This window comes from Triticum aestivum, chromosome 6D (genome assembly GCF_018294505.1).
Source record: "Triticum aestivum cultivar Chinese Spring chromosome 6D, IWGSC CS RefSeq v2.1, whole genome shotgun sequence".
Taxonomy (NCBI): domain Eukaryota; kingdom Viridiplantae; phylum Streptophyta; class Magnoliopsida; order Poales; family Poaceae; genus Triticum; species Triticum aestivum.
Window position 1 is genome coordinate 380437976 of NC_057811.1, and position 23805 is coordinate 380461780.

Here is a 23805-nt window from a genome sequence, read left to right on the forward strand (position 1 = left end):
ACACAAAATGCACATCCAGTACAACGCTCCTTCCATTTTGTGAATCAGGTTCACCAGAGGACATGCTCCGGGGTCGGGTCTAGACGCTGGCTTGGCTGCTTGGCAAGTGACAGGCAGTAGCACTAGCACTGTAGTAGTAGGACGCCGGTAGCTTTGCTTTTTTCTCTTGCCGTCGTCGTGTACCTGGGTGAGGGTGACAACACGGGCATGGGTGGCGACACGACACCTGGGACCTGGCAGCGGGCAGCGGCAGGAATCTCTCTCGAGTGCGACTGCGGACAGGAGCAGGACAGCCCGGCCGAGCAAAGCAGCGGCAGCTCCGCGTGACGCGACCAAATTGTGGCGCCGCGCAGTCGCAGAGCAAATGCACTACTGTAGTAGCAAGCAAGCATCCTGTTCAGTCCTCGCCTCCGGCCGGTCGCCCAAGTGGAACATTTTGCAGGCTGGCGTAATCTGAAGGGCTTTACGTTACGCCGTTCAGTAGTCCAGTTCCTCTGTTCCTGTATGTAGGCAAAAGGGTTATCGATTTCCATCCGTCGAGCATTCCTTTGCGACGCATGCTTCTCGTCTCGTGGCTCAATCAGTAGAATGCATCTGCTCGAGTGACAACGACGTCCACGTTGCTACGTACAGTGCCTAGGCAGAATTGTTGTGCCTCCTACACGCTGCCAAAATACCATCCAGGGCTCCCACACTGAAGATGTCTACCACTAGACCGCATTCGAGCAAATATCATGGAACAGCAAGACCAAACCCTACGCCTAAGATGTCACCTAACGGAGTCTGATTATATGCGAGGCGTTTTAGATCGGCATGCCCAAGAAAGGTGGCTAGTCAAGCAGTAGGCGCTCATTCCTCTGCGCCCCCACAATCTGCTAAAGCGGAGGGGGAAAGCAATCAAAGAAGCCAAAGCGATGTGATGTCCCTGCCTGCTCCTGCTCGCCGCTGCTCGCTGCTACGGTTGCTTTGATCCAATGCAACGTCCAAAAGCAAAAGCAGAGAGCCAGCAGCACAGCACAGTAGTACTGTGCTACAGTGAGAGTGTGAGCGCGAGGCCAACCGGGCTGCATGCCGAGGGAGACGTTGTGCCAAGCCCGCGCATTGAACTGCTCCAAAGCGCGCGCCTTTCTCGCGGTCCGATGCGTTCAAAGATCTCTGCGGCGAGCGAGAGCGAGAGGGAAAAAAAGAAAAGAATGAGTGAAAAGATGGGCGATGCAACATCATCATACCGGCGCTTGGAGTGCGAGGGCGAAAAGGAATTTTGTTCAATTCAAACCCCGGCCTCTGCCTCGGCCTCTGCCCCGCTCCATCATAAAAGGACCACACCACTACCCACGAAGTTAACGCCCCATCGCAAGCCATTTCCTTTGAGCGCAGAGACTCATCAGAGAGTAGTTTTCGAGAGCACGAGAGGCGCAGAGAGGAGAGGAGAAGCTGCCATGGCTTCCATGACCCAGCCCATGCCGTATTACCCCACCACCAACCCCATCATGCACGCGCAGCCGGCCACCACGTCCAGGGGCTCCTTCGCGCCGGTGTTCACCGTGCTGGGCGTCATCTCCTTCCTCGCCGTCGTCGCCTGCGTGGCGGGGCGGCTGTGCGGCCGCCGGCTCTCCAAGAAGAAGGCCTACGCCGACCAGCACTACTACGGCACCAACGCGGTCGGCGGCGACCTGGAGAAGGGCTTCGAGGTCAAGTACCCGCCGATGAAGCCCATGCCGAGCTCCCGCGCGGTGGTCCACGACATGGACGACGGCTTCGAGATCAAGTTCGCGCCGGGGAAGCCCGCGGCGTGGAAGACCGACGCCAAGGCCGACAACAGAGGGCGGCCGCAGCAGCACCACCTCCATCCCCAGGTCGGCATGCCGAAGGAGTACGCCGGTTTCAGGTACCCCGCGGCCGCGAACGGCGCGGTCAGGCAAGGGCAATTAAGGGGCGGAACATTCGTCTCTGCGAAGCCCGGTTCATGATCATCACAGTAGCCTTTAGGTTCACAGCTTGATGCATCTCATCATATGATAGAGTGTCTGCTAGGCATTTACTACTAGGCATCCATGATCCATCGGCGATCATGGCGTTTTCGTTCTTCACTCTAGTTTTGGGGCGCGCTCTGCAAAGTTTGTACCAGTTCCCAGTCACTTCCAGATTGTATTTTGTATATTAATTCATCGAGCAGTGAAGAACGTCCCATTCTCAAAGTAACCACGGCTGCACGAAAGCATCAATCGTCGATGGGGTCCTGCGGAGCTTCGTTGGCCTTGCGCTTGATGGTGATGACTGGACACTCGGCATGCTTGACGCAGAACTCGCTCACCGTGCCCACGAAAACCCTGCAACGAAAAACAGCAGCCGTTTAGTTCAAGCGGAAATTCTGCTTTGCTTTACCCGCAAGAATGGACCACAATATAGGAGCAGTTCAGAATAAAAAAAGTCACACGGCATAGTTCAGTGATGTGCACTTTGTCAGAAGAAGAATCTAAGCTGCATATAAAATTGTGGTCACACAGGAAGGAACAAAACGAATGTACCTGAAAACATAAAAAGGAAACCCTATGTATATACTAGGTTGCATCATAAGGATGCATTCACAAACTCTATGATAGAATGCATTTCGATTTGAAAAATATTCTGGGAAGGTAAAACCCTCACACGTTCTTATTCTGGAAAGACAAGATTTAGGCTGTGGAAAATTCGCTTTTGTCACAGCTATCAGCTATGGGTGCAAACGTAGCATATGGCATCAGTCCATGTGGAAAATAGTTATTTCTCGAAACTACTCATATAAGAGCGTTTTTGACACTGACACCGCAGTGTCAAAAACGCTCTTATATTATGGGACGGAGGGAGTGAAAAACAAGTATAACAAAGTAAATATGCCCTTGCATCAGTGCCATAAAGTGTTGCAGAGATGTAATGTATGGCAGGATTACGTCCCATCATAAATATATCTCTTAAACTGGGAGAAAAACAGTGAGTTCGCAGGATTTGTAATCAAACTACGTTACCCTGAATAGTAGCCAAACAGCTCAATGACGTAGGGCAATAGCATACACGTACATGAGGTTGCCTGTGTATCACAGTACTAGTTCTACACAGATAAACCACTTACATCATAGGCAGGGGCATGATTAATTCTTTTGAGGAAGGGGTACGATTAGTTCTGTACGAGTAGGACGTTAAATCATCGCGTCTTTTTATCAGTGGCACGTTCTCCTAGAGTAATACTTAAAAAGTGTTTATCAATAGGCTTTTTCACAATAGCTAGGCACGCTTCTACTGTTGCTTGATTTACAAGGCAGCATCTTGTCTAGGGAGCACGAATATCGAAATCCCTCTTAATGGGCAGGCATGCGCACAAAGTGGTAAAGAACTTACACCCTGCATCTATGCACTTCGCAATTTCTTTCAGAACTTGACCGTATTTAGCACCAACACAAATCAGAGCGAATGGCAGGATCAGATCGTACCAACTGGAAAGGCCACAACTTATATCTAGACCTGTAGGACTTCACTACAAGGTGCATGGGCATATAACAATGCACCATGTTCTCTGATCATCTAGTCCATGTCAGGTTACCTTTTTTTTCTACACTAAAATGAAAGGAATACAATACCTTTTTTTTCTAAGAAAAGCATATCATGATGACAAATTGGGAAGGAGGATTGGTATGCCAATCCAGAGGATAAAATGCATACAACTTATTCGAAAGAGACCTATGTAAAGAGTTCAACAGTATCAGATTTATCGTGGTACGTTCAGATTTCAGTTCAAGGTCAGCAAATCAAAGAATAACGTCCAAATTCTAATGTTTTTATCTACAATAACTATTTCACAGTCGGCTCCCAATATAATGTATTATAGAAATCATTTTGATTAAGTTACCAAGGTGATCAACACAAATTTGAGGACAAAAAACTGTTGGCTATTTCCCCATGTTCTGTAAGACATAGTTGTGGGTTATCCAATAGATCTAATTCAAAGTACCTCTATTCAACCCTCATCTTAGAGATCTCCATAACTATATAACCAGAAGTCCAAAATTGACACGATCAAAATGCAAGAACTGATGTTCTATACTTGCATGTACAATGCTTATCGCAAATACTGCAAACTTTTGGTAAAAGAAACACAGTTGTTCTGACACAATCATCTAACATGCATGAAAATTAGCAAAATGATATTTTCTGTGTTTGGCATGTTAGTAAGATCGGTATGCTTCCTTCAGAATACAGCAACGTTAACCTGCCACTATACTAAGGTAACAAACAGAAAAATAAAAACAGAGGAGGCACAATACTGTAATATCATTATGATATCATGAAATCAACTGTTCAAATGCCCCCATCAACAATACAGTACATCCGATCCGGCCCAATTTTGCCAAAGAAAGTTGATAGTGAATATATATCTTAGTTTGGATGAGATGCACACCTAGCTGATGAACCATTTTATCAGAATATACATGTAGCCATGTTATCACACAACAAAGAATACTCATACACCCTTCTATAAAATTGATATGATATTCAACCTGACACGGTAAGTGATTTGAAATTACCTCTGAAATGGCCCGAGGCCTCTACTTCCAACAACTAGAAGATCAGGCTGGACTCTCTTCACCTCATGGCAGATAACCTCCTTTGGATCCCCATGTTTGGTCCAAGCTTCACATTTTATCTGCAGCATAATTTGAAAAGCTGTTAGGAACCAAAATGGCAACTGTTCCTGACCGGAGCCTACAGTACTGGAGAAAAAAACAAAATGTAACTACCCCCAATCGATGGCATTCGTTGACGAAGTACTCAAGTAGGTGAATCCCTCTTATCTTGTCTCTCTGCTTCATGCTCTGGAAGTCCGTCGGTGATGCATATATACTATCCATATCATCAAATCCTTTTGAATAGGCAACAAAGACAAATCATAAATACATCAGGCAGATAAAAATTTATAATCCAAATATCTAATGTTTAAGCAAATACTCGGTACTCCATAGTGTACTGTTTCACGATAAACTGGGAGAAAATGATACTCCTTCCAATCCGAATTAATTGACGCAGCCTCTATACAATGTAAACTGGACATTGTATAGAAGCTGCATCATTTAATTCGGATCGGAGGGAGTACATGCAAATGCATGTGACATGAGTCTACAAGAAGTGATTTACTGATCAGAATTCAGGCTGAACATCCACAGTAAATGGGCCCTGAGCCTGACAGTGCATCTCAGGTAGGATTGCTATGCAAACAATTTGTTAACCAGATATCAGCTATACCATATTATAACATAAAGCACTAGCACCGACTGAGTTAGTTTACTACCCAGCTATCTTACAAGCAAGGAGCTATTTCAAGCAGCAAGAAGAAGTGACAAAAAAGAACGGTTTAGAAGACAAAGAGGGGAAAGCATTTTAAGTGGCATCAAGAGAAGTGCTCCCTAAGCCTTCTTGGTCATCCTCTACTGAACTTCAAGTATCAGCTGAAGTGCCTTTTAGTCCAAAAATCACGAGAACAGAACAAAGATTCAGGTTAAATCACTGGAAAGTACAAAAGCTATTTTGTCGCGTACACTAGTTTGAGCGGCATAGCAAACATGGAGAAAAAGAAGCATGCAAAGTTAGTAAACAACTCGATGGACATTCCAAAGTTAGTAAACAACTCATGTGGATATGTAATACCCAGCAGTAGCTATTATAACGGCACAACGTGCCTTTAACTTCATCCAGCCATTCCATGGGAATCAAAAGGACTAGCTGTTGCAGACTCACTATTGTCACGTTAATTCATGAAATCCTTTGCAAAGTAAAATTAAACAGCTTAATTTTTTGGAGCTCTTTCTCTCCGCTCATCCTACTATAAAATTGAAGGGCAACTCTTCTTTCTTGTAAATCATTTAAAATATTTTGAATTGACTTTGAAAAAATTATTCCCATGATTTTGCTGTAGGTACGCCTCTTAAGGGCATGACAAGAAAAACTTTAGTGCCCACAAACAAATAGTCATTGTATTCCTGAAGAACGGTTGAATGAAGCAAATAGCACATTGTGCAGTTATAATAGCAAGGCAAGAGGATACTCTTCCACCCCAAAATGGACTAAATAGGATACTAGACATAAATAGGTATTACGAGCCAAATATTGCTGCAAGAGCGGCATTTCTTCAAACACGAGAAAAACAAGGTGTTGCAGAAAATAATGCTGGGCAGCAGAAACAGCTGAGGAGTGGTAGATAATATCTCAACGGGTAAGGTGTAGGCTGAAAAGGCCCAAGCCAGTATGCCTTCATAAGTGAACCCAACTGGGGCGCATCAATCAAATGACATGCTCTTCTAAACTGTGCAGTATGCCTTCCATTCAAAAATACACTGTGTAGTACCACCACATGTGTTTGTTAAGATTAGATGATATAAAACCTCTGCAATCTGCATTTACACAACTTACAAAGCACTAGTATCACACCACTCATGCAGTACCCTCTATCCAGAAACAGCAAAATCTACATAACCAGCAGTCCAGTTCAGTACATTATCAAGGGTAGACAACAGGCCATGAAGGCAGAGCCACTTGGTACATCCGCCACAGCTTCTGGTCATGGCACTTGTAGTGGTACACTTAATTCAGATGCCGCAACAACTACCAACAAGGCACCAACCACCAGCTAGTGTGAGTAGCCAGCCTACTGCAATTGTACATGCCATTGACTAACCCTGAAACAGAACAAGCTCCCCATAAAGTACCGTGTCAACTATATGCAGCCGAAAAAGGATGCTACGAGCGGATGCATCAGAAGTATAATCTCCCCCTTCTGCCGACAGTTCGTGTGATTCACACCAAAACACTAGTCTAGTACACAGGTCGCAGCAGCAGACGCATCCCGTGAACAGGAACAGTGGGATTGCAGTAAGGATAGCACGGATCAATGCTAAGAACTCATCGCGCATTCGATCTGAAACCACTAGGGCGTGCTACGAACAGATACACTGTGATCGAACAAGAGCCACCGCCCACATCGCGACGGCATCGCATACCAAGGCCACGCCACCACCACCACCCTGCGCCGACCGAGAGGGAACCGGCGCATTCCGTCGAGCACCTCAAGCACGCAGCAAGCAAGCAAATCCACCCGTGGGGCATTCCACGGGACGCACGAGGGGGGCGCGCGGTTGCACGTACCGTCCTCGTCGGGGACCTGGACGTGGAGGAAGAGGAGGTGGAAGCCGTCGGTGTTGGAGCGGACGAGCTTGGAGAGCATCCAGTCGAAGGCGGAGCGGCAGCTGATGGAGGGGTGCGGGTACCCCTTGAGCGACGACTCGTTCACCGCCATCATCACCCGCGTCGGCGCCGACGAATCCGCCATTTGCGCACGCCCTCGCTTGCTGTTTGCTTCCTTGGCAAGAAGAAGGGGAAGAGGAGTTTTGGGGAAATTTTGAGGAGGACAAAAAGCAATCTACGCTTTCCTTCTTCATTTATACTGGGTCCGGTCATTTTCACTCTTTTTTTTTTTGCTATGGCCACATGAGAATAGGTTCACCATCGAGGCCCAAAAGCCGCTCAATTTTGGAATATCCGTGTGAATTTCCGTTACCAGCTTGGAATTGTATTGGCAAATCAATTAAAGAGAACAGAGAAATTTAGTTAAATTTACAAAACTCACTCATGAGAAAATGTTTTCATCGTTTGGTTAGACTTTCAATTTTGTAGTACCATGGAGAACAGGCTGGGCGTGCGAGTGCGTGGCCAGCCCGCCCGTGTTTAAATCTCAGCTCATGCGTGGTGCTCACGGTTGTTTCTTCTATTAAAAAATGTTCATCAAGGGCTAGTCTTTATTGGCCCTGTTTTTATTTTATTTTGTAAGGACATCTCCAACGCAAACCCCTATAACAGACATTGTATTTGTGAGTGGGCAGTGATACGCGGGTCGGCCATCCAAACAGGCCCGCATACATTTCATAACAAATTTGAATAAAACGGACGAAATTTATGCAAATCGGATGAATTTCATTTAAATCATACATCTTTGCCACATTTTAACTAAACAAAAGCGGACGAGACTTTTTCAAACTAATCTAAATGACAGTCGGTCGTGGCGAAGTCCGTCTCCTATGTCCGGTCTTCCCCATGTCAGGTAAGCTCACCAGACGTGAGCCCCGGGAAGTGAAGCCGCGGGAGGAAGAATAGGAGTAGCCTTTCTGGGACCCAAGCCGTGGCAGCGTCCCATATACTACTCTTTCTTACTCGAGTCTGTCGTGTCTATGGTGTCGGACATGGATGGATTGGCCTCGTGGTCGTGGCGGCTGGGCACGAAGTGCGGTTCCAGCGTAGCTGACGCGGAGCTGGCATCGTCCGCAGTCGCCTACGCCTCCTCTTCGGCCGCCTCTGCGTCGATCTCCATGAACAGGGTGTCCCTCTCCGCCCACAGGACACACAAACCGCCATCGCTTGTGGCGGGTCTGTGCGTGGACTGGTACAACGCCCGTTCCTCATCCAGGAAGCCTCGATCCTCCACGACCATGGTTGCGACGACATCGTCGTTCTCCTACTTGTCACCCATTTTGCCGCTCTACAAGTTGGTGCTAGTCGATGAGCTGGATGTTGTAGCCTTAGTCCTTCAGCATCTATCGAAACGCTCACACCAATGGTGCCTGTGTAGGGAAACGTAGCATGCAATTTCAAAAAAATTCCTACGTTCACGCAAGATCTATCTAGGAGATGCATAGCAACGAGAGGGGGAGAGTGTGTCTACGTACCCTCGTAGATAAAAAAGGAAGCGTTTGACAACGCGGTTGATGTAGTCGAACTTCTTCTCATTCCGACCGATCAAGCACCGAACGTACGGCACCTCCGAGTTCTACACACGTTCAGCTCGATGATGTCCCTCGAACTCTTGATCCAGCAAAGGTGTTGAGGAAGATGAGTTCTGTCAGCACAATGGTGTGGTGACGATGATGGTGAAGTGATCCGCGCAGGGCTTCGCCTAAGCACTACGAGAATACGACCGTAGGCGTAAACTGTGAAGGGGGCGCCGCACACGGCTAACAATTGTTGATGTGTGTTCTAGGCGCCCCCTCCCCACGTATATATAGGTGGGAGGGGGAGGGGGACAACCTTGGGGCGCCCCAGGTAGGAGGAATCCTACTTGGGGACCTTGTCCAATTCGGCCCCCCTTACCATATCCACCGGAGGGGGAAGGAAAGAGGAGGGAGGAGGGAAGCAAGGGGTAGGCCAAATCCCTCCCCTTCCTTCTCTCTTCCCCTCTTTCCCTTTCCCTCAGGTGCGGCCCATATGGGGGGCGCAGCAGCCCCTGCTGGCTGCTGCGTTTCCCCTCTTGGCCCATTAGGCCCATATCTTTGCCGGGGGTGCCCGGAACCCCTTCCGGTGACCCGATATGTACCCGGTACCCTCCAGAACACTTCTTGTGTCTGAATACTATCGTCCTATATATCAAACTTTACCTCTCGACCATTTTGAGACTCCTCATCATGTCCGCGATCTCATCTGGGACTCCGAACAACATTCGGTCACCAAATCACATAACTCATATAATACAATATCGTCATCGAACGTTAAGCGTGCGGACCCTACGGGTTCGAGAACTATGTAGACATGACCGAGACACCTCTTGTTGGGAATCGTAGCATAATTTTAAAATTTTCCTACGCTCACCAAGATGCATCTATGGAGTCTACTAGCAACGAGGGGAAGGGAGTGCATCTACATACCGTTGTAGATCGCGAGCGGAAGCGTTCCAATGAATGTGGATGACGGAGTCGTACTCGCCGTGATCCAAATCACCGATGACCGAGTGCCGAACGTACAGCACCTCCGCGTTCAACACACGTACGGTGCAGCGACGTCTCCTCCTTTCTTGATCTAGCAAGGGGGGAGGAGAGGTTGATGGAGATCCAACAGCACGACGGCGTGGTGGTGGATGTAGCGGCTCTCCGGCAGGGCTTCGCTGAGCTTCTGCGAGAGAGAGAGAGGTGTTGCAGGGGAGGAGGGAGGCGCCAAAGGCTGTAGTGTGCTGCCCTCCCTCCCCCCCTTTATATAGGCCCCCTGGGGGGTGCGCAGCCCTAGGAGATGGGATCTCCAAGGGGGGGGCGGCGGCCAAGGGGGGAAAGGGTTGCCTTGCCCCCCAAGGCAAGGGGGAACTCCCCCCCTAGGGTTCCAAACCCTAGGCGCATGGGGGGAAGGCCCAAGGGGGGCGCCCCAGCCCACTAGGGGCTGGTTCCCCTCCACTTTCAGCCCACGGGGCCCTCCGGGACAGGTGGCCCCACCCGGTGGACCCCCGGGACCCTTCCGGTGGTCCCGGTACAATACCGATAACCCCCGAAACTTTCCCGGTGGCCGAAACAGGACTTCCTATATATAATTCTTCACCTCCGGACTATTCCGGAACCTCTCGTGACGTCCGGGATCTCATCCGGGACTCCGAACAACTTTCGGGTTTCCGCATACATATATCTCTACAACCCTAGCGTCACCGGACCTTAAGTGTGTAGACCCTACGGGTTCGGGAGACATGCAGACATGACCGAGACGCCTCTCCGGTCAATAACCAACAGCGGGATCTGGATACCCATGTTGGCTCCCACATGTTCCACGATGATATCATCGGGTGAACCACGGTGTCGAGGATTCAATCAATCCGTATGCAATTCCCTTTGTTAATCGGTATGTTACTTGCCCGAGATTCGATCGTCGGTATCCCAATACCTAGTTCAATCTCGTTACCGGCAAGTCTCTTTACTCGTACCGCAATGCATGATCCCGTGACTAACGCCTTAGTCACATTGAGCTCATTATGATGATGCATTACCGAGTGGGCCCAGAGATACCTCTCCGTTTACATGGAGTGACAAATCCCAGTCTCGATCCGTGCCAACCCAACAGACACTTTCGGAGATACCCGTAATGCACCTTTATAGTCACCCAGTTACGTTGTGACGTTTGGCACACCCAAAGCACTCCTACGGTATCCGGGAGTTGCACGATCTCATGGTCTAAGGAAAAGATACTTGACATTGGAAAAGCTCTAGCAAACGAAACTACACGATCTTTTATGCTATGCTTAAGTTGGGTCTTGTCCATCACATCATTCTCCTAATGATGTGATCCCGTTATCAATGACATCCTATGTCCATAGTCAGGAAACCATGACTATCTGTTGATCAACGAGCTAGTCAACTAGAGGGTTACTAGGGACAGGTTGTGGTCTATGTATTCACACATGTATTACGATTTCCGGACAATACACTTATAGCATGAATAATAGACTATTATCATGAACACAGAAATATAATAATAACCATTTATTATTGCCTCTAGGGCATATTTCCAACAGTCTCCCACTTGCACTAGAGTCAATAATCTAGTTACATTGTGATGAATCGAACACCCATTGCGTCCTGGTGTTGATCATGTTTTGCCCTAGGGAGAGGTTTAGTCAACGGATCTGCTACATTCAGGTCCGTGTGTACTTTACAAATATCTATGTCTCCATTTTGAACACTTTCACGAATGGAGTTGAAGCGACACTTGATATGCCTGGTCTTCCTGTGAAACCTGGGCTCCTTCGCAAGGGCAATAGCTCCAGTGTTGTCACAAAAGAGAGTCATCGGGCCCGACGCATTGGGAATCACCCCTAGGTCGGTAATGAACTCCTTCATCCAGACTGCTTCCTGTGCTGCCTCCGAGGCTGCCATGTATTCCGCTTCACATGTAGATCCCGCCACGACGCTTTGCTTGCAACTGCACCAGCTTACTGCTCCTCTATTCAAAATATACACGTATCCGGTCTGTGACTTCGAGTCATCCGGATCTGTGTCGAAGCTAGCGTCGACGTAACCCTTTACGACGAGCTCTTCGTCACCTCCATAAACGAGAAACATATCCTTAGTCCTCTTCAGGTACTTCAGGATATTCTTGACCGCTGTCCAGTGTTCCTTGCCGGGATTACTTTGGTACCTTCCTACCAAACTTACGGCAAGGTTTACATCAGGTCTGGTACACAGCATGGCATACATAATAGACCCTATGGCCGAGGCATAGGGGATGACACTCATCTCTTCTATATCTTCTGCCGTGGTCGGGCATTGAGCCGTGCTCAATTGCACACCTTGCAATACAGGCAAGAACCCTTCTTGGACTGATCCATACTGAACTTCTTCAATATCTTGTCAAGGTATGTACTCTGTGAAAGACCAATGAGGCGTCTTGATCTATCTCTATAGATCTTGATGCCTAATATATAAGCAGCTTCTCCAAGGTCCTTCATTGAAAAACACTTATTCAAATAGGCCTTTATACTTTCCAAGAATTCTATATCATTTCCCATCAATAATATGTCATCCACATATAATATAAGAAATGCTACAGAGCTCCCACTCACTTTCTTGTAAACATAGGCTTCTCCATAAGTGTGTGTAAACCCAAACGCTTTGATCATCTCATCAAAGAGAATGTTCCAACTCCGAGATGCTTGCACCAGCCCATAGATTGAGCGCTGGAGCTTGCACACTTTGTTAGCATTCTTAGGATCGACAAAACCTTCTGGCTGCATCATATACAACTCTTCCTTAAGGAAGCCGTTAAGGAATGCCGTTTTGCCGTCCATCTGCCATATCTCATAATCATAGTATGCGGCACTTGCTAACATGATTCGGACGGACTTCAGCTTCGCTACGGGTGAGAAAGTCTCATCGTAGTCAACCCCTTGAACTTGTCGATAACCCTTAGCGACAAGTCGAGCTTTGTAGATGGTCACATTACCATCTGCGTCCGTCTTCTTCTTAAAGATCCATTTGTTTTCTATGGCTCGCCGCTCATCGGGCAAGTCAGTCAAAGTCCATACTTTGTTTTCATACATGGATTCTATCTCGGATTTCATGGCTTCTAGCCATTTATCGGAATCCGGGCCCGCCATCGCTTCTTCATAGTTCGAAGGTTCACCGTTGTCTAACAACATGATTTCCAGGACAGGGTTGCCGTACCACTCTGGTGCGGAACGTGTCCTTGTGGACCTACGAAGTTCAGTAACTTGATCTGAAGTTTCATGATCATCATCATTAACTTCCTCCCCAGTCAGTGTAGGCACCACAGAAACATTTTCCCCCGCTGCGCTACTTTCCGGTTCGGAAGGGGTGACTATCACCTCATCAAGTTCCACTTTCCTCCCACTCAATTCTTTCGAGAGAAACTCCTTCTCTAGAAAGGACCCGTTCTTGGCAACGAAGATCTTGCCTTCGGATCTGAGGTAGAAGGTATACCCAATAGTTTCCTTAGGGTATCCTATGAAGACGCATTTTTCCGATTTGGGTTCGAGCTTTTCAGGTTGAAGTTTCTTGACATAAGCTTCGCATCCCCAAACTTTTAGAAACGACAGCTTAGGTTTCTTCCCAAACCATAATTCATACGGTGTCGTCTCAACGGATTTAGACGGTGCCCTATTTAAAGTGAATGCGGCAGTCTCTAAAGCATAACCCCAAAATGAGAGCGGTAAATCGGTAAGAGACATCATAGATCGCACCATATCCAATAGAGTGCGATTACGACGTTCGGACACACCATTTCTCTGAGGTGTTCCAGGCGGCGTGAGTTGTGAAACTATTCCACATTTCCTTAAGTGTGTCCCAAATTCGTGACTTAAATATTCTCCACCATGATCTGATCGTAAGAATTTTCATTTTCCTGTCACGTTGATTCTCGACTTCACTCTGAAATTCCTTGAACTTTTCAAAGGTTTCAGACTTGTGTTTCATTAGGTAGACATACCCATATCTACTTAAATCATCAGTGAGAGTGAGAACATAACGATATCCTCCGCGAGCCTCAACACTCATTGGACCGCACACATCGGTATGTATGATTTCCAATAAGTTGGTTGCTCGCTCCATTGTTCCGGAGAACGGAGTCTTGGTCATCTTACCCATGAGGCATGGTTCGCACGTGTCAAATGATTCGTAATCAAGAGACTCCAAAAGTCCATCTGCATGGAGCTTCTTTCATGCGCTTGACACCAATGTGACCAAGGCGGCAGTGCCACAAGTATGTGGGACTATCGTTATCAACTTTACATCTTTTGGTATTCACACTATGAACATGTGTAACATCACGTTCGAGATTCATCAAAAATAAACCATTGACCAGCGGGGCATGACCATAAAACATATCTCTCAAATAAATAGAACAACCATTATTCTCAGATTTAAATGAGTAGCCATCTCGAATTAAACGAGATCCAGATACAATGTTCATGCTCAAAGCTGGCACTAAATAACAATTATTGAGGTTTATAACTAATCCCGTGGGTAGATGCAGAGGTAGCGTGCCGACGGCGATCACATCGACCTTGGAACCATTCCCGACGCGCATCGTCACCTCGTCTTTTGCCAGTCTCCGTTTATTCCGTAGTTCCTGATTTGAGTTACAAATATGAGCAACCGCACCGGTATCAAATACCCAGGAGCTACTACGAGTACTGGTAAGGTACACATCAATTACTTGTATATCACATATACCTTGGGTGTTGCCGTCCTTCTTCTTGTCCGCTAAATATTTGGGGCAGTTCCGCTTCCAGTGACCACTTCCCTTGCAATAAAAGCATTCAGTCTCGGGCTTGGGTCCATTCTTTGACTTCTTCCCGGTAACTGGCTTACCGGGCGCGGCAACTCCCTTGCCGTCCTTCTTGAAGTTCTTCTTACCCTTGCCATTTTTGAACTTGGTGGTTTTATTCACCATCAACACTTGATGTTCTTTTCTGATCTCCCCTTCCGCTGATTTCAGCATTGAATATACCTCGGGAATGGTCTTTTCCATCCCCTGCATATTGTAGTTCATCACAAAGCTCTTGTAGCTTGGTGGAAGCAACTGGAGGATTCTGTCAATGACCGCGTCATCCGGGAGATTAACTCCCAGCTGAGACAAGCGGTTGTGCAACCCAGACATTCTGAGTATGTGCTCACTAACAGAACTGTTCTCCTCCATTTTACAGCTGAAGAACTTGTCGGAGACTTCATATCTCTCGACCCGGGCATGAGCTTGAAAAACTAGTTTCAGCTCCTCGAACATCTCATATGCTCCATGTTTCTCAAAACGCTTTTGGAGACCCGGTTCTAAGCTGTAAAGCATGCCGCACTGAACGAGGGAGTAATCATCAGCACGCTGCTGCCAAGCGTTCATAACGTCTTGGTTCTCAGGGATTGGTGCTTCACCTAGCGGTGCTTCTAAGACATAATCTTTCTTGGCAACTATGAGGATGAGCCTCAGGTTCCGGACCCAGTCCGTATAATTGCTGCCATCATCTTTCAGCTTGGTTTTCTCTAGGAACGCGTTGAAATTGAGGACAACGTTGGCCATTTGATCTACAAGACATAGTGTAAAGATTTTAGACTAAGTTCATGATAATTGAGTTCATCTAATCAAATTATTTAATGAACTCCCACTCAGATAGACATCCCTCTAGTCATCTAAGTGAAACATGATCCAAGCTTAACTAGGCCGTGTCCGATCATCACGTGAGACGGACTAGTCAAGATCGGTGAACATCTCCATGTTGATCGTATCTTCTATACGACTCATGCTCGACCTTTCGGTCCTCCGTGTTCCGAGGCCATGTCTGTACATGCTAGGCTCGTCAAGTCAACCTAAGTGTATTGCGTGTGTTCCGAGGCCATGTCTGTACATGCTAGGCTCGTCAACACCCGTTGTATTCGAACGTAAGAATCTATCACACCCGATCATCACGTGGTGCTTCGAAACGACGAACCTTCGCAACGGTGCACAGTTAGGGTGACCACTTTCTTGAAATTATTATAAGGGATCATCCTACTTGCTACCGTCGTTCTAAGCAAATAAGATGCAAAAACATGATAAACATCACATGCAATCAAATAGTGACATGATATGGCCAATATCATCATGCTCCTTTGATCTCCATCTTCAGGGCACCATGATCATCTTTGTCACCGGCATGACACCATGATCTCCATCATCATGATCTCCATCATTGTGTCTTCATGAAGTCGTCACGCCAACGATTACTTCTACTTCTATGGCTAACGTGTTTAGCAATAAAGTAAAGTAAATTACATGGCGTTATTCAATGACACGCAGGTCATGCAAAATAATAAAGACAACTCCTATGGCTCCTGCCGGTTGTCATACTCATCGACATGCAAGTCGTGATTCCTATTACAAGAATATGATCAATCTCATACATCACATATATCATTCATCACATCTTCTGGCCATATCACATCACATAGCACTTGCTGCAAAAACAAGTTAGACGTCCTCTAATTGTTGTTGCAAGTTTTTACGTGGTTTGTAGGTTTCTAGCAAGAACGTTTCTTACCTACGTATGACCACAACGTGATTTGCCAATTTCTATTTACCCTTCATAAGGACCCTTTTCATCGAATCTGTTCCGACTAAAGTAGGAGAGACAGACACCCGCTAGCCACCTTATGCATCTTGTGCATGTTAGTCGGTGGAACCTGTCTCACGTAAGTGTACGTGTAAGGTCGGTCCGGGCCGCTTCATCCTACAATGCCGCCGAAAAAAGAAAAGACTAGTAGCGGCAAGAAGAATTGGCAAACTCAACGCCCACAACTTCTTTGTGTTCTACTCGTGCATAGTAACTACGCATAGACCTGGCTCATGATGCCACTGTTGGGAATCGTAGCATAATTTTAAAATTTTCCTACGCTCACCAAGATGCATCTATGGAGTCTACTAGCAACGAGGGGAAGGGAGTGCATCTACATACCGTTGTAGATCGTGAGCGGAAGCGTTCCAATGAACGTGGATGACGGAGTCGTACTCGCCGTGATCCAAATCACCGATGACCGAGTGCCGAACGTACAGCACCTCCGCGTTCAACACACGTACGGTGCAGCGACGTCTCCTCCTTTCTTGATCCAGCAAGGGGGGAGGAGAGGTTGATGGAGATCCAACAGCACGACGGCGTGGTGGTGGATGTAGCGGCTCTCCGGCAGGGCTTCGCTGAGCTTCTGCGAGAGAGAGAGAGGTGTTGCAGGGGAGGAGGGAGGCGCCAAAGGCTGTAGTGTGCTGCCCTCCCTCCCTCCTTTATATAGGCCCCCTGGGGGGTGCGCAGCCCTAGGAGATGGGATCTCCAAGGGGGGGGCGGCGGCCAAGGGGGGAAAGGGTTGCCTTGCCCCCCAAGGCAAGGGGGAACTCCCCCCTAGGGTTCCAAACCCTAGGCGCATGGGGGGAAGGCCCAAGGGGGGCGCCCCAGCCCTCTAGGGGCTGATTCCCCTCCACTTTCAGCCCACGGGCCCTCCGGGACAGGTGGCCCCACCCGGTGGACCCCCGGGACCCTTCCGGTGGTCCCGGTACAATACCGATAACCCCCGAAACTTTCCCGGTGGCCGAAACAGGACTTTCTATATATAATTCTTCACCTCCGGACTATTCCGGAACCTCTCGTGACGTCCGGGATCTCATCCGGGACTCCGAACAACTTTCGGGTTTCCGCATACATATATCTCTACAACCCTAGCGTCACCGGACCTTAAGTGTGTAGACCCTACGGGTTCGGGAGACATGCAGACATGACCGAGACGCCTCTCCGGTCAATAACCAACAGCGGGATCTGGATACCCATGTCGGCTCCCACATGTTCCACGATGATATCATCGGGTGAACCACGGTGTCGAGGATTCAATCAATCCGTATGCAATTCCCTTTGTCAATCGGTATGTTACTTGCCCGAGATTCGATCGTCGGTATCCCAATACCTAGTTCAATCTCGTTACCGGCAAGTCTCTTTACTCGTACCGCAATGCATGATCCCGTGACTAACGCCTTAGTCACATTGAGCTCATTATGATGATGCATTACCGAGTGGGCCCAGAGATACCTCTCCGTTTACATGGAGTGACAAATCCCAGTCTCGATCCGTGCCAACCCAACAGACACTTTCGGAGATACCCGTAATGCACCTTTATAGTCACCCAGTTACGTTGTGACGTTTGGCACACCCAAAGCACTCCTACGGTATCCGGGAGTTGCACGATCTCATGGTCTAAGGAAAAGATACTTGACATTGGAAAAGCTCTAGCAAACGAAAATACACGATCTTTTATGCTATGCTTAAGTTGGGTCTTGTCCATCACATCATTCTCCTAATGATGTGATCCCGTTATCAATGACATCCTATGTCCATAGTCAGGAAACCATGACTATCTGTTGATCAACGAGCTAGTCAACTAGAGGCTTACTAGGGACAGGTTGTGGTCTATGTATTCACACATGTATTACGATTTCCGGACAATACAATTATAGCATGAATAATAGACTATTATCATGAACACAGAAATATAATAATAACCATTTATTATTGCCTCTAGGGCATATTTCCAACAGTCTCCCACTTGCACTAGAGTCAATAATCTAGTTACATTGTGATGAATCGAACACCCATTGCATCCTGGTGTTGATCATGTTTTGCCCTAGGGAGAGGTTTAGTCAACGGATCTGCTACATTCAGGTCCGTGTGTACTTTACAAATATCTATGTCTCCATTTTGAACACTTTCACGAATGGAGTTGAAGCGACGCTTGATATGCCTGGTCTTCCTGTGAAACCTGGGCTCCTTCGCAAGGGCAATAGCTCCAGTGTTGTCACAGAAGAGAGTCATCGGGCCCGACGCATTGGGAATCACCCCTAGGTCGGTAATGAACTCCTTCATCCAGACTGCTTCCTGTGCTGCCTCCGAGGCTGCCATGTATTCCGCTTCACATGTAGATCCCGCCACGACGCTTTGCTTGCAACTGCACCAGCTTACTGCTCCTCTATTCAAAATATACACGTATCCGGTCTGTGACTTCGAGTCATCCGGATCTGTGTCGAAACTAGCGTCGACGTAACCCTTTACGACGAGCTCTTCGTCACCTCCATAAACGAGAAACATATCCTTAGTCCTCTTCAGGTACTTCAGGATATTCTTGACCGTTGTCCAGTGTTCCTTGCCGGGATTACTTTGGTACCTTCCTACCAAACTTACGGCAAGGTTTACATCAGGTCTGGTACACAGCATGGCATACATAATAGACCCTATGGCCGAGGCATAGGGGATGACACTCATCTCTTCTATATCTTCTGCCGTGGTCGGGCATTAAGCCGTGCTCAATTGCACACCTTGCAATACAGGCAAGAACCCCTTCTTGGACTGATCCATACTGAACTTCTTCAATATCTTGTCAAGGTATGTACTCTGTGAAAGACCAATGAGGCGTCTTGATCTATCTCTATAGATCTTGATGCCTAATATATAAGCAGCTTCTCCAAGGTCCTTCATTGAAAAACACTTATTCAAATAGGCCTTTATACTTTCCAAGAATTCTATATCATTTCCCATCAATAATATGTCATCCACATATAATATGAGAAATGCTACAGAGCTCCCACTCACTTTCTTGTAAACACAGGCTTCTCCATAAGTCTGTGTAAACCCAAACGCTTTGATCATCTCATCAAAGCGAATGTTCCAACTCCGAGATGCTTGCACCAGCCCATAGATTGAGCGCTGGAGCTTGCACACTTTGTTAGCATTCTTAGGATCGACAAAACCTTCTGGCTGCATCATATACAACTCTTCCTTAAGGAAGCCGTTAAGGAATGCCGTTTTGACGTCCATCTGCCATATCTCATAATCATAGTATGCGGCACTTGCTAACATGATTCGGACGGACTTCAGCTTCGCTACGGGTGAGAAAGTCTCATCGTAGTCAACCCCTTGAACTTGTCGATAACCCTTAGCGACAAGTCGAGCTTTGTAGATGGTCACATTACCATCTGCGTCCGTCTTCTTCTTAAAGATCCATTTGTTTTCTATGGCTCGCCGCTCATCGGGCAAGTCAGTCAAAGTCCATACTTTGTTTTCATACATGGATTCTATCTCGGATTTCATGGCTTCTAGCCATTTATCGGAATCCGGGCCCGCCATCGCTTCTTCATAGTTCGAAGGTTCACCGTTGTCTAACAACATGATTTCCAGGACAGGGTTGCCGTACCACTCTGGTGCGGAACGTGTCCTTGTGGACCTACGAAGTTCAGTAACTTGATCTGAAGTTTCATGATCATCATCATTAACTTCCTCCCCAGTCGGTGTAGGCACCACAGAAACATTTTCCCGCGCTGCGCTACTTTCCGGTTCGGAAGGGGTGACTATCACCTCATCAAGTTCCACTTTCCTCCCACTCAATTCTTTCGAGAGAAACTCCTTCTCTAGAAAGGACCCGTTCTTGGCAACGAAGATCTTGCCTTCGGATCTGAGGTAGAAGGTATACCCAATAGTTTCCTTAGGGTATCCTATGAAGACGCATTTTTCCGATTTGGGTTCGAGCTTTTCAGGTTGAAGTTTCTTGACATAAGCTTCGCATCCCCAAACTTTTAGAAACGACAGCTTAGGTTTCTTCCCAAACCATAATTCATACGGTGTCGTCTCAACGGATTTAGACGGTGCCCTATTTAAAGTGAATGCGGCAGTCTCTAAAGCATAACCCCAAAATGAGAGCGGTAAATCGGTAAGAGACATCATAGATCACACCATATCCAATAGAGTGCGATTACGACGTTCGGACACACCATTTCTCTGAGGTGTTCCAGGCGGCGTGAGTTGTGAAACTATTCCACATTTCCTTAAGTGTGTACCAAATTCGTGACTTAAATATTCTCCACCATGATCTGATCGTAAGAATTTTCATTTTCCTGTCACGTTGATTCTCGACTTCACTCTGAAATTCCTTGAACTTTTCAAAGGTTTCAGACTTGTGTTTCATTAGGTAGACATACCCATATCTACTTAAATCATCAGTGAGAGTGAGAACATAACGATATCCTCCGCGAGCCTCAACACTCATTGGACCGCACACATCGGTATGTATGATTTCCAATAAGTTGGTTGCTCGCTCCATTGTTCCGGAGAACGGAGTCTTGGTCATCTTACCCATGAGGCATGGTTCGCACGTGTCAAATGATTCGTAATCAAGAGACTCCAAAAGTCCATCTGCATGGAGCTTCTTTCATGCGCTTGACACCAATGTGACCAAGGCGGCAGTGCCACAAGTATGTGGGACTATCGTTATCAACTTTACATCTTTTGGTATTCACACTATGAACATGTGTAACATCACGTTCGAGATTCATCAAAAATAAACCATTGACCAGCGGGGCATGACCATAAAACATATCTCTCAAATAAATAGAACAACCATTATTCTCAGATTTAAATGAGTAGCCATCTCGAATTAAACGAGATCCAGATACAATGTTCATGCTCAAAGCTGGCACTAAATAACAATTATTGAGGTTTATAACTAATCCCGTGGGTAGATGCAGAGGTAGCGTGCCGACGGCGATCACATCGACCTTGGAACCATTCCCGACGCGCATCGTCACCTCGTCTTTTGCCAGTCTCCGTTTATTCCGTAGTTCCTGATTTGAGTTACAAATATGAGCAACCGCACCGGTATCAAATACCCAGGAGCTACTACGAGTACTGGTAAGGTACACATCAATTACTTGTATATCACATATACCTTGGGTGTTGCCGTCCTTCTTCTTGTCCGCTAAATATTTGGGGCAGTTCCGCTTCCAGTGACCACTTCCCTTGCAATAAAAGCATTCAGTCTCGGGCTTGGGTCCATTCTTTGACTTCTTCCCGGTAACTGGCTTACCGGGCGCGGCAACTCCCTTGCCGTCCTTCTTGAAGTTCTTCTTACCCTTGCCATTTTTGAACTTGGTGGTTTTATTCACCATCAACACTTGATGTTCTTTTCTGATCTCCCCTTCCGCTGATTTCAGCATTGAATATACCTCGGGAATGGTCTTTTCCATCCCCTGCATATTGTAGTTCATCACAAAGCTCTTGTAGCTTGGTGGAAGCAACTGGAGGATTCTGTCAATGACCGCGTCATCCGGGAGATTAACTCCCAGCTGAGACAAGCGGTTGTGCAACCCAGACATTCTGAGTATGTGCTCACTAACAGAACTGTTCTCCTCCATTTTACAGCTGAAGAACTTGTCGGAGACTTCATATCTCTCGACCCGGGCATGAGCTTGAAAAACTAGTTTCAGCTCCTCGAACATCTCATATGCTCCATGTTTCTCAAAACGCTTTTGGAGACCCGGTTCTAAGCTGTAAAGCATGCCGCACTGAACGAGGGAGTAATCATCAGCACGCTGCTGCCAAGCGTTCATAACGTCTTGGTTCTCAGGGATTGGTGCTTCACCTAGCGGTGCTTCTAAGACATAATCTTTCTTGGCAACTATGAGGATGAGCCTCAGGTTCCGGACCCAGTCCGTATAATTGCTGCCATCATCTTTCAGCTTGGTTTTCTCTAGGAACGCGTTGAAATTGAGGACAACGTTGGCCATTTGATCTACAAGACATAGTGTAAAGATTTTAGACTAAGTTCATGATAATTGAGTTCATCTAATCAAATTATTTAATGAACTCCCACTCAGATAGACATCCCTCTAGTCATCTAAGTGAAACATGATCCAAGCTTAACTAGGCCGTGTCCGATCATCACGTGAGACGGACTAGTCAAGATCGGTGAACATCTCCATGTTGATCGTATCTTCTATACGACTCATGCTCGACCTTTCGGTCCTCCGTGTTCCGAGGCCATGTCTGTACATGCTAGGCTCGTCAAGTCAACCTAAGTGTATTGCGTGTGTTCCGAGGCCATGTCTGTACATGCTAGGCTCGTCAACACCCGTTGTATTCGAACGTAAGAATCTATCACACCCGATCATCACGTGGTGCTTCGAAACGACGAACCTTCGCAACGGTGCACAGTTAGGGTGACCACTTTCTTGAAATTATTATAAGGGATCATCCTACTTGCTACCGTCGTTCTAAGCAAATAAGATGCAAAAACATGATAAACATCACATGCAATCAAATAGTGACATGATATGGCCAATATCATCATGCTCCTTTGATCTCCATCTTCAGGGCACCATGATCATCTTTGTCACCGGCATGACACCATGATCTCCATCATCATGATCTCCATCATTGTGTCTTCATGAAGTCGTCACGCCAACGATTACTTCTACTTCTATGGCTAACGTGTTTAGCAATAAAGTAAAGTAAATTACATGGCGTTATTCAATGACACGCAGGTCATGCAAAATAATAAAGACAACTCCTATGGCTCCTGCCGGTTGTCATACTCATCGACATGCAAGTCGTGATTCCTATTACAAGAATATGATCAATCTCATACATCACATATATCATTCATCACATCTTCTGGCCATATCACATCACATAGCACTTGCTGCAAAAACAAGTTAGACGTCCTCTAATTGTTGTTGCAAGTTTTTACGTGGTTTGTAGGTTTCTAGCAAGAACGTTTCTTACCTACGTATGACCACAACGTGATTTGCCAATTTCTATTTACCCTTCATAAGGACCCTTTTCATCGAATCTGTTCCGACTAAAGTAGGAGAGACAGACACCCGCTAGCCACCTTATGCATCTTGTGCATGTTAGTCGGTGGAACCTGTCTCACGTAAGTGTACGTGTAAGGTCGGTCCGGGCCGCTTCATCCTACAATGCCGCCGAAAAAAGAAAAGACTAGTAGCGGCAAGAAGAATTGGCAAACTCAACGCCCACAACTTCTTTGTGTTCTACTCGTGCATAGTAACTACGCATAGACCTGGCTCATGATGCCACTGTTGGGAATCGTAGCATAATTTTAAAATTTTCCTACGCTCACCAAGATGCATCTATGGAGTCTACTAGCAACGAGGGGAAGGGAGTGCATCTACATA

The 23805-nt window shown here is 46.9% G+C and overlaps 2 protein-coding genes across 2 annotated transcripts; one reads left to right on the plus strand and one right to left on the minus strand.

Moving 5' to 3' along the window:
• Positions 1-1265: 1265 nt before the first annotated feature.
• LOC123145235 (uncharacterized) lies at positions 1266-2202 on the plus strand. Its single transcript, XM_044564607.1, has one exon. It carries the CDS (start codon positions 1440-1442, stop codon positions 1968-1970), a length of 531 nt encoding a protein of 176 aa, XP_044420542.1. The 5' UTR covers positions 1266-1439; the 3' UTR covers positions 1971-2202.
• On the minus strand, positions 1929-7436 carry LOC123145236 (universal stress protein A-like protein). The gene is made up of 4 exons (XM_044564608.1): positions 7171-7436; positions 4773-4894; positions 4560-4678; positions 1929-2330 (listed from the first exon to the last, which is right to left on the minus strand). The coding sequence occupies exons 1-4, from the start codon at positions 7352-7354 to the stop codon at positions 2222-2224; spliced, it is 534 nt and encodes a 177-aa protein (XP_044420543.1). The 5' UTR covers positions 7355-7436; the 3' UTR covers positions 1929-2221.
• Between the last annotated feature and the right edge of the window lie 16369 nt (positions 7437-23805).

Bases quoted from the DNA above. Each gene is read 5' to 3' on its own strand.
- LOC123145236 (XM_044564608.1), bottom strand. From the start codon at position 7,354: ATGGCGGATTCGTCGGCGCCGACGCGGGTGATGATGGCGGTGAACGAG. The intron at 4,895-7,170 runs GTACGTGCAACC...CCTATTCAAAAG, and splicing joins CCAGGTCCCCGACGAGGACG to GATTTGATGATATGGATAGT. The intron at 2,331-4,559 runs GTAATTTCAAAT...TTTTCGTTGCAG, and splicing joins GGCCTCGGGCCATTTCAGAG to GGTTTTCGTGGGCACGGTGA.
- LOC123145235 (XM_044564607.1), top strand. From the start codon at position 1,440: ATGGCTTCCATGACCCAGCCCATGCCGTATTACCCCACCACCAACCCC.